Source organism: Diaphorina citri, unplaced genomic scaffold (genome assembly GCF_000475195.1).
Source record: "Diaphorina citri unplaced genomic scaffold, Diaci psyllid genome assembly version 1.1 scaffold686, whole genome shotgun sequence".
Lineage (NCBI taxonomy): Eukaryota > Metazoa > Arthropoda > Insecta > Hemiptera > Psyllidae > Diaphorina > Diaphorina citri.
The window spans coordinates 47,228-62,607 of NW_007378119.1; the positions used below are offsets into that span (position 1 = coordinate 47,228).

The 15,380-nt window shown below is 36.1% G+C and overlaps 4 protein-coding genes and 1 long non-coding RNA gene across 5 annotated transcripts in view; 3 read left to right on the forward strand and 2 right to left on the reverse strand.

The window, feature by feature from the left end:
• LOC103511203 (uncharacterized protein PFB0765w-like) overlaps positions 1 to 12,807 on the reverse strand; it is a 15,371-nt gene extending 2,564 nt beyond the window's left edge. The window contains exons 1-3 of the mRNA XM_026825029.1: positions 12,757 to 12,807; positions 12,442 to 12,657; positions 10,905 to 12,384 (exon numbers count right to left, since the gene is read on the reverse strand). Of these exons, the coding sequence (XP_026680830.1) occupies positions 10,905 to 12,384; positions 12,442 to 12,657; positions 12,757 to 12,807 (1,747 nt within the window). The remainder of the gene's footprint in view (positions 1 to 10,904; positions 12,385 to 12,441; positions 12,658 to 12,756) is intronic.
• Positions 460 to 1,282, forward strand: LOC103511187. The gene is made up of 2 exons (XR_541458.3): positions 460 to 783; positions 1,100 to 1,282. It is a non-coding gene; the product is annotated as an uncharacterized LOC103511187 (long non-coding RNA).
• LOC103511189 lies at positions 2,174 to 10,503 on the forward strand. Its single transcript, XM_008475906.3, has 5 exons — positions 2,174 to 2,411; positions 5,014 to 5,246; positions 7,137 to 7,257; positions 9,259 to 9,402; positions 9,962 to 10,503. The coding sequence occupies exons 2-5, from the start codon at positions 5,087 to 5,089 to the stop codon at positions 10,008 to 10,010; spliced, it is 474 nt and encodes a 157-aa protein (XP_008474128.1). The 5' UTR covers positions 2,174 to 2,411; positions 5,014 to 5,086; the 3' UTR covers positions 10,011 to 10,503.
• LOC103511188 lies at positions 3,782 to 4,924 on the reverse strand. Its single transcript, XM_008475905.3, has 2 exons — positions 4,605 to 4,924; positions 3,782 to 4,113 (listed from the first exon to the last, which is right to left on the reverse strand). Exons 1-2 carry the CDS (start codon positions 4,732 to 4,734, stop codon positions 3,857 to 3,859), a joined length of 387 nt encoding a protein of 128 aa, XP_008474127.1. The 5' UTR covers positions 4,735 to 4,924; the 3' UTR covers positions 3,782 to 3,856.
• Positions 12,808 to 13,429: 622 nt separating the features above from the next.
• Positions 13,430 to 15,077, forward strand: LOC103511204 (ras-related protein Rab-5C). The gene is made up of 5 exons (XM_026825030.1): positions 13,430 to 13,463; positions 13,515 to 13,666; positions 14,075 to 14,294; positions 14,642 to 14,762; positions 15,014 to 15,077. The coding sequence occupies exons 1-4, from the start codon at positions 13,430 to 13,432 to the stop codon at positions 14,737 to 14,739; spliced, it is 504 nt and encodes a 167-aa protein (XP_026680831.1). The 3' UTR covers positions 14,740 to 14,762; positions 15,014 to 15,077.
• The last annotated feature ends 303 nt before the right edge of the window (positions 15,078 to 15,380 follow it).

The following is a 15,380-nucleotide window of genomic DNA, read 5'->3' on the forward strand; positions in this document are numbered from 1 at the left end:
CCAAAAATTTTCCCCCAAAAAAAAAAAAAAAAAAAAAAAAAAAAAAAGTTGTACGTTCGAAGATACAAGTTTACAAGTACAAGAGTTCAAGAAATCAAAAATCAAGCAAAAACTGTAAAACCGAGGTAAAAAGGTAGCCTTTTTGGCACTTCAGTACACACAAAGATCTCGAGATAATCCTAACAAATCAATTGGAACTTGAATTGATCACAGAAAAGTAAGTAACTTTGTGCAATGTTATGGTCACCTTCATGATCCACTGAGAGGGGCGACTGATTAGGTAAGTAAAAAATCATAAGGATTTCCAAGGGTTGACAAAGAACTTTACACTCCCAATCTTGTACTCTACCTATAAAGCCAAGGTGCTCATAATCTCAAGAGTCTCAAGACTAGATATCTCAAGACATCCGAACAAAATACCTAGAAGTGGTGTCCGAGTTTCAAGTGTGAATACCCTCCTGACGCCCGAGGAAAATTTGCTTGTGTAGTAATAAACGCCCGACGTCCACACGTGTGGACACACTCTTTGTAGTCGTAGAGACCCAGCATATTTTTAGGCTTGTAGTCATAGACGCCCGACGTCCACACGTGTGGACATACGGATTGCTTTTACTGATGTGAAGTTAGTATCGAAGTGCAGCTGATTTTTGTTGAAATTTCAATTTAAACCACCAGAGGATATATTTGTGCTTTGATCTGTTTGTTTACTTTTGCAAAAATATTTTGAAAATCATTCTTTTTTCTGATTTCAATGGAGGAAGGTCGTCCCTCGTCAATCTACAGGTAAGTTTTGAAGTTTTTTTCACTTTTTTCAAACAATTTTATGAAAACTCTTATTGATTATGGTCATTGAGGTGTTTTTTGATGTTTTCAAACAGCTCTGATAACTTTTTATGGAAAACTTCAATCTGAAACCCACCCTTGAAAAAGGTCCACACGTGTGGACCTTGGGCAACAGTGACTACACATATTTTTAAAAAATACAACATAGTATTCTTATCACTGTTATCAGTTAATACAATGTTATACATTACTTCTATCAGTGTTATCAGCTAATACAATGTCATTTATAGAAATTTGATTGGTTTATTTGTTCCAGCAATGGAGAAACTTGATAATGATGCCATTTTGCAAATGTTATTGGATGGTAACACCTCAGACTTTGATCCTGCCGAGCCTGAGGGGGAACTTGATTTGTATGAGGATTTCTACTGCAGGGACGTACCACAAAGGATATTTTGCTCTTTATATTGAAAAAAAAACTACTCTTTAGAGTACCTTGTCAAAAATGAAGGGACCACAATTTTTTTCCTCTTTATCCAGGTTTGACTGTATTCCCAATTAATTAATTAGTGATCTCAATGTTTAGTAAAATAACTACAGAAAGGGTTCCTCTAGGCCTCTAGGGTGTTCCAGAAGCTGTGACTCTTATTTTATTTTTTATGTGATTATTTTTTTTTGTTATAAATGTTAAGTACCTACATTAATACAAACATTTTACAATAAAATTATCATGTTTTCATTTTCGATAATTTTCATGTAGTGTAGGAAGAACTTTGTAGTCATAAACGCCCGATGTCCACAGGCGAGGACATTTTTCAAGGGCTTATTACTAGGTGAAGGACATAAAATTTAGTAAGGCAAATTCTCTCAGACACTTTCAAAACATGTCTATTTTCTGGAAATATGTGAGTTTTTTTAAAATGAACACCAAAAATTGTCGGGTTTTTACTACTACAGAGGCTATGTCCACGGGTGTGGACATCGGGCGTTTGAGACTACAAGCAGTAATTTTTTCTCGGGCTTCTACGACTACATTGAATATGTCCACACGTGTGGACATCGGGCGTCAGGAGGATATAGTGCATGCCAAGACTTCAGCTATACCTATATTGCTCAAGCCTAGCTTTTTGTACCTACCTAACCACTTTGAAGCCTTTGGTTGTTTCAAAATGCCCCGCTAGTTCTCCTTTCAGGCGTATTTCAATAGAGCGTATTGTAAACAGCTGTTTTTTGTCAGTTGGTTCGTACGGTAGAAAAAGTACGGTAATATCACATGTTGTATGCATAGGTTGTATGGATTATTGTACACGGTACCGATTTTATTTCGCCATCATTTGGCAATGTTGCATTTTCCGCGATCAGCGGATAATCGGATTATCCATCGTTTATTACGGTTTATTTTATCCCCTTGAAAATCTTGAATAATTTAAGTAATAATTTTTTCTACTTTTGTCAATTCTGGGATTTCTGAGATTTCTGGGTTAATTTTGAGTTTTTCATTTTCCCTGAAACTAGTGAATGTCAAGTTTTGCAAGCAACTGGGAGAAAAGACCCATGTTCTATTCTGTACTCCCACATAACCACTAAACCAGAAGTAGCTTCATGAAAGTTGGACATAAGGACTGGAGGTAATACGTATTCATATTTTAAGTACCTTCGTACCCTGCATTAATTTTTTGAGTTAGTGTGGGTTTCTTTACTGATTGTTTGAGGCTGAGGTTGTGTTCATGAACTGGTCTATGTTCTATTATAGTGCATGCCAAGACTTCAGCTATACCTATATTGCTCAAGCCTAGCTTTTTGTACCTACCTAACCACTTTGAAGCCTTTGGTTGTAAAAAACAAATGCTTCAATTGGACTATTGTGTGTGGTTAGTACCTGGATTGGTGACCATCTGGGGAATCCTTGAGCCACAGGATTCCTGGCTCCACTCAGGCTTGTTGAAGTTCAATTGAGGAGGTAGGTAGCTTGTTACTGAGTGGTGGATAAAACTGATGTCACAAGAAGTTGGTAAAAGGGTAATTATGCAGAAGTCACGTCCGTAAAAAAAAAAGAAAAGCTCCTTTTTGTATTTAACCTAACCCTATAATAACATTAATCACTGCTCTAATTGTGAAAACTCCTTCTTGCGTTTAACCTAACCCTATAATAACCAGGGTCACTGCTTGTTTGTGCCAGTCCCTTTGGTAGCAATATTCCACGGACGTGAGAAACCTTGAAGATAGTCTTCCTAGCAAGATAGCCAATCTAGTTAGCAAAGGGTAGTGCATCTACCTTGTATGGCGAAACTTGATTGCAAACAAACAAGTTGAAAGAGCTAGCTGACTTGCTCCCATCTTTTTTTCTTTTTTTAGTTTCTTCCCCAGGGAAGTTGCTTGAAGAGTTCTGGAGACGCTTGAAGAGTTCAAGCATCTCCAGAACACATGTTGAATATATAATATAGGTTTATAGGTAGTCAGTCTGACAGTCTATTGCTGCAATTCACTATGTAGATCTGTTCAGGAGTACCTGTCAGGTCTACCTTATAGTGAGTGGCTGAATACTTACATAATCTAGGTAGTTCTTTTTTCTTTCTTTCTGTTTCTCTCTTTGTTCTGAGAAGTGTGAACCAATTTCAGCCAACCTCAAACCTCAGTTTCAGTATTTCAGTTATCACCCTGCCTGCAACCTGCAACAGTGCAACCGCAATGTCTGATTGATGATGATTGATGAATGATGAACAGGTTTTTGCGTTTTTGTATAGCGGTCAGCGGTCGCAACTTCAAATTCAAACTGCGTCAATTTTTCAAAATTCAAAATGCATCAAACTAAACTTTGCCCTGCAGAATGCTCCAGTGCAGTCTGGTCCATCTAACACTAACATGTAGTCCCCATAAGAGTTTAATTTTATTCTCTGGAAAACCTGGAGCATAGCTGTGCCAGTTTGAATGCCCAATTAAGTCTGAAAAAATTATTTGTACCTACCTACCTAAATGAAAGTTGATAATAATTAATCAATTTATTAGTAAAATCTATAAAATAGCAGCTATGTAGGCACTCTTTATTTGCATTCCACAATACTCATGTTGGAAACTAAGTTGGAGATGCATTATTTTGTTTTGTACAGACCAAATATATGATTGCAATGATCAGTCCCATGATAATACAACATGAGCACATTAGCAATATAAAGAATGTAAACAAAGTAAATATAATCAGCTTCTCTTCAGATGAATTCAATATGTTTGATTCTCTTGGTTGAAGTATTAAACTCTTGTTGATGTCAAACAGATTAGGAGGATGATTTAAATGAATATAATCAGCATCATATATTGTCATTGTTTCTTGTTCTGTAAAGAAGAATACCACAAATTAATGTAAATATTTTTACAAATACATTGATATGAGAGCCTAAACTAGTGTCCATTACTTGCTTAGGTACCTTACATTTTCAAGAATACTTACAAGTTTTTTCTTAGGTTCCTAGTATGGCAGCAGAAAATTACCTAAACTTTTGAATATAATTTGTGAGAACATAAGAAAGGAATATGTGAGAGACAGATCTTTAACTGGTGAGGTCAGATTATTCTGCCTCACCATTTTGCTTGTATTTCAACCACAACCATCTCCTCAATTGTTGGCCTCACAAGGCTCTCCCTTTAAATTATATTCAGATTATGTTGATTTACTTACTAACTTGAAACTTGAGTACTTGGGTATGTATACATATTATGTATTACATTTATTACAAACTGAATACCCTTCCATTAGGGACCTAATGTGTTTAATATGGTCAAATTAATGGAAAAAAATTTGCATCTTGATAGCATAAATAACCAACCTTTTTTGATCAGATTTTCATTTCTTGGAGTAGTCCACTGGTTTAAACTTGTTGATAGATTGCCTGTGGTTTGCTCACAGTTGATGTTTACTTTTGTCATCATCACAATGCACAGAAATCCAACAAACATATTTGTGTAGGTACAGTAAAACTTGTCAATATAAATAAGGGAAATGGAAATTTTGGCAGTTATTTTGTAAAATTCCGAGAAGGAGCATCACATTTCAAGCCAAAATAATATGATTTGGATGAAAGATAATCACAATCAGCCATGTATTTACTTTTCCAGCCATGTACTTGCTTACTTATTCCACAGCCCAAAAAATGTACTTGAACATTAATTACAAATAAATGTTATTCTATTCTATTCTACTTACTTACATGATTTTTTTTTCTTCTTTCTTTTTAGACATTGGCCATGACTGTACCTACTTATGCTATGGGGTTGGCCCTGGTAGTGGCGATTGGGTATTTTGCCTATAATGCTTTCTTTGGAGAAGATGAGCAGCAACAAGGCCATCAAAACCGAGAACGAGGAGAGCAATATAGGAATCAGCAGGACGAACAAGAAGCACGTCATCGACGTCAGCGTGGAGAAGTACGTCAACGACGTCAGCGTGAAGATGATAGTCGTAGTCGCAGGTAAGTATATAGAAAAGATTCTTGAGAAGGTTAACGCTCCGCCGCGCCGGAGGTTTTGAGTACACATATTTTCCTTTGCAATAGATCAGTTGCGCTTACTTGGGTGATGTTTCAAGGTCAAAGAGCAGGAAAAATAATAATAAAAACTCTTTATTGTAATAAATAATTACAAAATTACAATAGGGCGTGATTATTGCCTAAGGCAATCTCTGCCATCAAAAAATGAGGACCAACGGAATTTTTCTTTTTCTTCTACGATCCCGAGATAAATCGATTTAAAAAATATGTACCGGTAAATTATGAACTTTGACGTCACAGCATACGCTCTCGTAGGCGATGACGTCACATCAAATGTCCCGAGCAAAGCTCCCGAGCAGGCAACACATTAATCTGTTTGTGCGCATGTATTTCTGCGCAATTCATGTTTGTGCGCATACGTTTCTGCGCATCTCCTGAATTCTGACGTCAGAGTTCAGGACTCTGACGGAAAATTAAAATTGAATTTTCGACCTTTTACAGTTATTATTTCGGAGTTTTGACCTCAGATTTGGATTTTTCACAACTTTTTACATAGGAATCGACCATTTATTAATAGTTTTTACCCATTTGCAACTGCTCCATTGTCATGGTGGTAGTGGTGGAAAATAAGGAAATGGAACATTGAGTTTTTTGTCTGAACCTAATGAATCAAGTCCAGATTAATTTTTCAGAACAAAAAAAAAAAACGTGTTTTGTAAATTCGAATTCAGTGAATCCAAGGGATCCAACTTGGGGACTTGATTCGTTTGGTTTGCAGTGGTAGAAGAAAAGCAGATGGGAATTCCAAAGAGGGAAGTAAAAAAAAAAAATGAAAGGAAATCTAATAATGAATCCATTGATTCCGGATTCATTGGATTTTCACCACTATCACCTGAAAATTGTGAAAGGAAAATACAACTAATAACAACACACTTTTTTTACTTTCCTTATCCTATAGGAAGGAAAGTAATGTAATCGGGTCAAATTTTCGACGGTCAGTTTTTAGTGCCAAAACACGTTTTGAGGTCCCTAGACTCCTAGAGCTTAAATCCAAAGTTTCAGCCATTGGTCCGTGTTTGTGTCTGTGTGTGTGTGTGTGTCTGTCTGTAAACAAAATATCTCGAGAACGGTAAGAGCTAGAGACTTGAAATTTGGTATGTAGCTGTCATTTTGCAAATGTTATTGGATGGTAACACCTCAGACTTTGATCCTACCGAGCCTGAGGGGGAACTTGATTTGTATGAGGATTTCTACTGCAGGGACGTACCACAAAGGATATTTTGCTCTTTATATTGAAAAAAAAACTACTCTTTAGAGTACCTTGTCAAAAATGAAGGGACCACGATTTTTTTCCTCTTTATCCAAGTCTTCTTTATCCAGGTTTGACTGTATTCCCAATTAATTAATGATCTCAATGTTTAGTAAAATAACTACAGAAAGGGTTTCTCTAGGCCTCTAGGGTGTTCCAGAAGCTGTGACCCTTATTTTATTTTTTATGTGATTATTTTTTGTTATAAATGTTAAGTACCTACATCTTGGCGGTATTTTGCCGCTTTCTGGCGGTTTTCGGCGTAATTTATTATTATCTCGGAAACGGTATGAGCTAGAGACTTGAAATTTGGTATGTAGGTAGTCCACAAAAGTGACAAGGATGTAACTCAAAACTCTTGGTTACCATAGGTGCTGCGGTTGGCGGTATTTTGGCCGATTTTTGGCGGTTTTCGACCGCTTTTGGCGTTTTTCAGCTATACTGACTAAACGGTTAGAGACATTGTAAAAGTAACAATAGAAAAACATCCAAATAAGCATAATTTAATAGGATAAGGAATGTCGTGTGATGTTCACACCAGATTTTTCTACTTACTTTTTCAGGCGACCAATCCCTGTTAAACCTACCAAGCAAGTATGTGAGCGGAACAGTTGTTCTAACCTCCCAAGTGCCCTCTGTACAGTTTGCAATATTCATTTATGTTCTAATTGCAACAGATCAAGGGTAAGTTTTATTTTACTACTTTATCTAGGGGCACGGCAGTGCGCCAGGCCAAGTTCCGGCCTCAGCACACCAGTGTGTATATTACACGAAACATTTACATGGCCAAAGTGGATTTTTTCGCCTGAAACTCTTACAAAGTTAATGCCTGAGTCATTCCTAGGCTTCAAAAAGTAAGGGTACATTTTTAATTTTTGTCTCATTTTGACATGACAAACGAGGTATATTCTAACCGACGGAGCTGTATGAGACAGCTTTATGGAGTCTGTCCCATAGCATTCCCTGTTTTCACCTCTCACTTCGTCTCACTCTATCTACTATCTACCTGCACATCTTATACTATCTACTACCTACCTATACAGGGTGTCCAGAATTTATGCTTAAATTGTTTTTCTCGAAGCCTGTTTGAAATTTAAAAAAAAAAACGTAACTTTTTGATTTTTAATGCGGATATTTTGGCAATATCGCGATTCGCGAAAAATTTCACTAAGTCCGCGAAACGGGGGCCAACTTTAAAATCTTAAATGAGAACCCCCTGTTTGTGATACATCATATCAAAGATCTTAAGGAACGTAGTACTTTGGTACAAGTTTGAACTCGATCCGACAACCAGGGCTGGAGTTCTATTCTATTCTATTATGGGACTGGTTGCTCCTCTCCCAAGAGAGTATGCAATTAACACTGCGACCTCTGTAGATCTATTGTGACCAGTATTTTTTCCCCTGCCCAAGCTGCTATACCCTGGCCTTGATGGAACCTAGAAGTACCCTCACTGGTATATTTCAACCTCCCCAGTTTCTCTAAAATTAACCTGCAGCACCTCTAAAGAGTCCGCATACTCAGGTTTATTCCAGAGAAAAGCTGTGAGTCCATAGACTATCCCATTAAGAGGATACCAAGAGGTGTCATCAAGGCCAGAGAGCTAGCTAAGGGCCCCTAAATTGTAGGGGTCAGATGAGGGATATTCAGGTACATAATTATGTCGTTGTACCCAACTTCCTGAGACGGACTTGACCATAGTCCCATTCAGGTACCCTCAAAAGAGCCAGTGTTATTGTCTGTGGCTTCACAGGGCTGGCTTTGTCTCAGTTTTACGTCCTCCAGCGAGACAAACCGCTGGAGTTATGGCCTATTAAATTTTCATTTTTCCATGTTCTCCCGCCAACAGGGGAAGTACCAAAAATGGTAAATTCATATCGATGGGTGATTTGTGCTTCAAATAGGTCCCACTAATGATTCACATTGAAATTCGGCCCCAAAAGTTAAATTTTGAAACATCGATTTTCACCCCCGGAGGCCATCAGGGCCGGAAGGCTAAATTTCATTTTTGGGGCCGAATTTCAATATGAACCATTAGTGGGACCTATTTGAAGCACAAATCATCAATCGATATAAATTTCCCATTTTCAGTGCTTCCCCTATTGGCGGGAGAACATGGAAAAATGAAAATTTGAATAGGCCATAACTCCGGCCCTGGTTGTCGGATCGAGCTCAAACTTGTACCAAAGTACTACGTTCTTTAAGACCTTTGATATGATGTATCACAAACAGGGGGTTCTCATTTAAGTTTTTGAAGTTGGCCCCCGTTTCGCGGACTACGCGAAATTTTGCGCGAAGCGATATTGCCAAAATATCCGCATTAAAAATCAAAAAGTTACGTTTTTTTTTTTCGAAATTTCAAACAGGCTTCAAGAAAAACAATTTAAGCATAAATTCTGGGACACCCTGTATAATAATTATTTACATATGTACCTATATTATGGCAGACACAGTGAGCAGTGGAACATTAAACAAACAACATGGATTTATTATCATAGAGTTGTTGTTATTATTACATTTAGATTTAGTTTTTACCTAGTTTTTAGTTTTACCTTGTACCACATACAATATTGTTTATTTATACAATATAATTATTACATTTAGATTTAGTTTTTACCTAGTTTTTAGTTTTACCTTGTACCACATACAATATTGTTTATTTATACAATATAAAATGAATTTCAGGACAGTTGTTCAGAATGTGGCCGCAGGGCCATACAAGAATTTAGCGACACCTGCACCTGCTGTGGAGAACAAATTTTCGATTGCTATCTTACTCAATGCCAACATATTTACCATGAACGTTGTCTCAGACAATGGTATGACAGTGTAAGTATTCGTTCTCATTGACCAAGTTTTTGATGCAATAAAAGGAGACTCACACAAAGTACCTGTTTATGGAGGGGGAGAAGAAATTAATTTATTTATAAAATCCATGCCGTCCTTCTATTTAGAGGTAGCTTAACATTCAGCATGCTCAGCAATCACATTTTTTTTTTTTTTTTTTTTTTAACAAGTTGAGTTAAAATATTGATCGAATCTTTTAAAATCGTTTCCGATATCTTCTGAAGTTCTCGAATGTAGTTGAGTTAAAATATTGATCGAATCTTTTAAAATCGTTTCCGATATCTTCTGAAGTTCTCGAATGTTGAGTTTGAATTTTTTAAAGAAATCATATAAGTGCCTTCCAAATTCTAATGCTTCCTCTATCAGATCAAATGTTACTTTCTCCCGAATCCAGATTTAATACGGAATACCTAGTCTACATGATTCCATAGCTAGCTACTTTTTATCCTAAATATTACAACACGCGCACGCAATATAGGTACCTACCTCTTGATGATTAGTTTTCCGCAAATAGTCATATGAGATTTTTCAATCTTTTCAGAATCCAACAAACCCAACTTGTATCTACTGTAGAGAGCCTTTCAATTTGAATCAAATTTCTCGCAATTTCCAAGCACACTATTTCGCGCTGTTATGAGGAGGTGAACATGATACAAATACGAACGCTGTACAGTGTAAGACATCAGACAGGAAGAAAAATGAGAGTAAGAAAAAATTTGAGTGTACCTTGGTACTAACACGCAAAAGGACACCAATTTTTCTTTTTCCCGATTCACCAGACAAAAGATTATTTTAAATCCCATTGAGGAATTTTATCATTATTATAATTATATAGTAGAAAGTACGTCGAAAGTAAAATTGGAATTTGTGTGGTTATGAGAGGGAAGGAGAGAGAAAAACATCTGTTTTAAATACATAGGGTGGGTTGGGGTAATTATGATCCAAAAATTAATCTTTCCCCATAACTTTTTTTCTTGTTCTCCTTGGAATCAGTAACTTAGTGAGTAGTTACTTATAGACATTAGTATTGTTTCAGCTAAGTCTCATTTCAACAACAGGAACAAAAAAAAATAATAATAATAAATAAAGCAGAAATTCGTGGATCATAATTGCCCCATGATTTGGGGTAATTATGATGCACCCATTCATTCTAAGGGTGTAAGCCCCTAAATTTAAGGGCTTAGAGGCCACAATAGATTAGAAGGTTAAACCCTATACAGGGTGTCCCAGAATTTATGCTTAAATTGATTTTCTCGGAGCCTGTTCAAAATTTCGAAAAACCAAAAACCCGTAACTTTTTGATTTTTAATGCGGATATTTTGTCAAAATATCCGCAACCCACCATACTTACTTATTCACATTTTTTTAAAGTAAATATTCAGACACCATTTGGAGCTCGAGAGCCTAGATTTTACCGAACGTTAAGTAACATTTTAGAATAGATCTCTCTCTCTCTCTCTCTCTCTCTCTTTTTTTCTTTTTAGTTTCCAATTTCTTTCCATTTTGTGTCTGCTTCTGCTCGACTAAAGAAGCTTGTTTCTGTGATATTTCAATATCTATATTTTCCTGTTGATCAGTCAGTGTTTCAATGATGGAACCAACTGTCAGTAGCCTCTCAGCAACTACGTTCTTTTTTTGTTGGAAAATTTCCGCATCGTTATTGAATTTAAACTCTGTTTTTTCCACTTCACTCAATGATTCAAATGTGCTCTCGATCTCCTTGATCAAAAGATGCAACTTTCTCAGCTCCATTTGAATGTAATTTTCATTGGTCACAATTTCCGAGTGTAAATCTTGTATTTTAGAGTTATTATCATGGACTTCTTTCGAAATCTTATCCTTTTCTTCTACAACCATATCGATCTGTTTGATCACTTCTTCTATATTTGTTTTAGTGATGTCTTGTTCTATAGTGAGGGCTTTGATACTATCATCCACAGTTTGAATTATTTTATCAGTATTCATAATCTCCTGTGGTATTTTTTCTTCGTATTCTGTGAATTCTTGTCGATAAGTTTCAATGCTTTCTGTTAGTTTATGTAAATCAAAGGCATTCACATCTTGGTCCATTTGTTGTATTTCCTTTTGTACAACATTGATTTCCATTTTACCATTATTCAAATTTTCGCTGGCTTTCGTGATAACGGTTTTGGTATTTTCGATTTCTTTTAACCAAAGTTGGACATCTTGTATTATTGCTACTGATTTTTTAGTTCTCTCGTCACAAGAATCATATTTACTTCGATAGAGATTTTGAAGTTTTCCTTTCTTTTCGTCAATTTTCAGTTTGGCTTTACGTTCGTTTCCTTCCAATAGCCATTTGTTTTGCAAATTTTTCTTCTTCACTGCTTTGACTCGAGGTTGAACCACGTGTCCCATATCTTGAGACAACATAAACCTCTTCTTGATAATTTTGTTTACATAGACATTTTCTCGTCTTTTCTTCTCTTCAACTTTGCGAGTCAAAATCGAAAAGTTTTCATTCAAAATGTTCAATTCCTCTCTGTTGAACGTGTTTGCTGATGATGTCATTGCTGTTAAATTTTGTTCTTCTTGCTCAAGATCTTCAATTTCCTCTTGCATGGCATCTCCATTCATAGCTAAGGCATTGAGAGCATCAAGGATGGATGAACCTTTGAATAGATCATCACACTGATCCATTTCATATTCTGGTTGTGGCTGTAGTTGATCATACCCACCATTCTGTTCGTACTCATAGTAACCATCACTTGGATTAACATCCTCCACCATGTAATCTTCTTCAATCTGGTTTTGCTCAGAGTTTTGATCTTCAAAGTAGAAATCTTCAGGACCAGGTTCGTTATCATCCGTGTAAAAGTCATTGTCATCATAATTAATATCATCACTGTATGTCAGAATATGTTCCTGGTTATTTTCTGGACTGTTGGAGTTGTCCATTTTGTAGGTACTGTCAACCTGTTTTCTATTATGCTTGGTGGTGACCTGAAATTCAAAGAAATTTTTGCTTGATTAGACTAGGAACTGGGGAACATCCTCCACCATGTAATCTTCTTCAATCTGGTTTTGCTCAGAGTTTTGATCTTCAAAGTAAAAATCTTCAGGACCAGGTTCGTTATCATCCGTGTAAAAGTCATTGTCATCATAATTAATATCATCATTGTATGTCAGAATATGTTCCTGGTTATTTTCTGGACTGTTGGAGTTGTCCATGTTGTAGGTACTGTCAACCTGTTTTCTATTATGCTTGGTGGTGACCTGAAATTCAAAGAAATTTTTGCTTGATTAGACTAGGAACTGGGAACCTCAATAAAATAGTGGTTGCTTTGTAGAGTGTAAAAAATAGCGGGTTAAAACTTTCTTGACTTGGCGGGGCGGAGCGCTGCCGCGCTCCTCAATTTCGACCATTTTGAGACAACTACCCTTATTGTTCCCCGGGGCGAATTTTATCCTATAGATATAGAAATAGGTAAGGTTCGTTTTCAAAACGGGTGGCTTTCTCCTTTCCTATCCTCCTTTTCGATTTCTTGAGGATAAGACCGCCACTGATAATCTGTTATTGGTTTAAGACCTTTTTTGTCGCTTTTCCTGGCCATTATCTTCAACAAAAGTTTCCATAAAATGTTTTTATTATTATTATTATTATTATTATTATTATTATTATTATTATTATTATTAAAATTAGGTATGTTTTGATACATGGGACCTGTGGGTCAACACTACAGACCATAGAGTATGCTTTGACAGTTAGGGTGTTGAAATTGAAAACTCAGATTCCAAAAGGAAACTGGTTTTCAATGATGTCTGGAAAGTAAAATATAGCTGATCCCAAATGGGAACAAATATATTTGGGTTCAGTGGTAATTTTGTTATGACATATTTCTGATTTTAACTTTCCCCAGAAAAAATCCAATTGTCCTCTAATTATTCCAGGAGTGATTGGTTCATGTTGAAAGTTCAAATTCATACATCAGAGGTTTACTACAACTTCTAAGAAATACTTCAAAATTTTAGAAGGCAAAGTGACTGTATGGCTCAGATATGGCTCAAGGACCGAGTTGACTGTATGACTCAGATTGTTATCAATGTAGTATTTTACCCTTATTTATTTTCAGCTGCATTTATAACTCAGACCGTGTGCTTGGATGATGTTACAATCAGATTTGAAATCTGGGATACTGCTGGTCAAGAGAGATATCATACATTAGCTCCAATGTACTACCGCAATGCACAGGCTGCAATAATTGTTTATGACATTACCAATCAGGTAAATTATGTTCACTGTTGAGTTGAGAAAATTAAAGAATGACTTTCATGAGAGCTGACTTTACTCAGCAAAAGGCCCCTGTCCTATAGGACCAAGCATTATTGAGTAAATTTCCTTTTTGTGTTGATAATTTCATCAAAATCACAATTGATAATGGGTATTTGTAGTTTGTGGGGAAAAAAACTATTTGATTAAACATTGATTAAGTAACATGACTGTCTGAAAATTAATGACCATAATTATTGGTTTTACCATTAACCAGGATACATTTGGACGAGCCAAGTCCTGGGTGAAGGAACTTCAGAGAATGGCACCACCCAACATTGTGACTATTTGATTAAACATTGATTAGGTAACATGACTGTCTGAAAATTAATGACCATAATCATTGGTTTTACCATTAACCAGGATACATTTGGACGAGCCAAGTCCTGGGTGAAGGAACTTCAGAGAATGGCACCACCCAACATTGTGATTGCTCTTGCTGGAAACAAAGCTGACCTGCCCACATCCAGACGATGTGTAGAGTACTCTGAGGGTGAAGCCTATGCCGAGGAGAATGGACTCTTGTTCATGGAGACATCAGCAAAGACGGCAATGAATGTCAATGAAATATTTGTAGAAATTGGTAAGTTGGTGGTTTCTATTCTCCATTTTTCTACTTCTTAAGTAACAAGTTTTATTCGGAAGGAAAAAAATATACCTTTATTGTTCTTTGTAATTTGGATTGTAATGTAGCCGTTGCCGAATCTTAACATTATGTCCATATGTTTGAAAGTTTGTGTGAAAACACAAATTATATAATGTTATGAAATTTAATTCCAAGGTACTTACATTTGAGTATACCATAATATGTTTGAACTGAGATAGTGTCCAACATCTTAACTGGTTCCTATTAGATACTACCTATAACCTTACAAGTCCCTATTTATTTAAGTGTGATACAAAACTATTTTTCCCGGCCTTATTTTCCAGCAAAAAAATTACCAAAGAAAGAGGTAAACAATGGTCAAGGTGGTAGACGATTGGTAGAAACAGCAGAGGCTCCCAAAACATCCAACTGTTGCAAGTGATCCACTCATGGAGTCCCCTTGTTGTAAGTATTAGAATAGAATATTGAAATGATGTTACATGTAGATAATTTTGATCCAACTGTTGGCCTAGTGTTAATTTGCTAGCCCACTATGCAAGAGAACCAGGTTTGAGTCTCAGGGTCAAAAAAAATGAACCTGAACCTGAATTTTAATTGTGTTCTCTATGGCGTTTTAAATCAATCTTTAGGGCATTTTTAAATTGTTAATTTTAAACATGTTTAAAAAATCCTAGGCATTGTTTTTTCCTTCTCAGATTTCTGTGGATGCTTAATAAAGCTTAAAAGGTTCATAACATGTGTGTATGTTAATATAAGGCATTTATATTGTTGTGACATTGTCGTCTCCTACCTTACCAGAATAATTTCAATTTCTCACAATTGAACTGTTGACTACGTAGAACTCACTATAACTAATTAACTACGTCTTGTACTTTTTTTTTATTAATGATCAGTAATTTTAGTCGAAATCAAAAGTTAAAAATTTTCGAGATTTTTTGGGTGATGGGTGAACATGATTCATAGTGGCGGGACTGGCGGGGATGCGAAGCAATACAACAACAGAGAAAACCAAAAGCTCACAGAGAAAAAAAATATTCAAGATACCTCCACACGTAACTTTAT

Excerpts from the sequence above, each read along its gene's own strand:
- LOC103511188 (XM_008475905.3), bottom strand. The coding sequence starts at position 4,734 with ATGTTTGTTGGATTTCTGTGCATTGTGATGATGACAAAAGTAAACATC. Across the intron at positions 4,114-4,604 it reads TGAAAATCTGATCAAAAAAG|AACAAGAAACAATGACAATA; the intron begins GTTGGTTATTTA and ends TCTTCTTTACAG.
- LOC103511204 (XM_026825030.1), top strand. The coding sequence starts at position 13,430 with ATGGCTCAGATATGGCTCAAGGACCGAGTTGACT. Across the intron at positions 13,464-13,514 it reads GCTCAAGGACCGAGTTGACT|CTGCATTTATAACTCAGACC; the intron begins GTATGACTCAGA and ends ATTTATTTTCAG. Across the intron at positions 14,295-14,641 it reads TGAAATATTTGTAGAAATTG|CAAAAAAATTACCAAAGAAA; the intron begins GTAAGTTGGTGG and ends CTTATTTTCCAG.
- LOC103511189 (XM_008475906.3), top strand. The coding sequence starts at position 5,087 with ATGCTTTCTTTGGAGAAGATGAGCAGCAACAAGGCCATCAAAACCGAG. Across the intron at positions 5,247-7,136 it reads GATGATAGTCGTAGTCGCAG|GCGACCAATCCCTGTTAAAC; the intron begins GTAAGTATATAG and ends TTACTTTTTCAG. Across the intron at positions 9,403-9,961 it reads TCAGACAATGGTATGACAGT|AATCCAACAAACCCAACTTG; the intron begins GTAAGTATTCGT and ends CAATCTTTTCAG.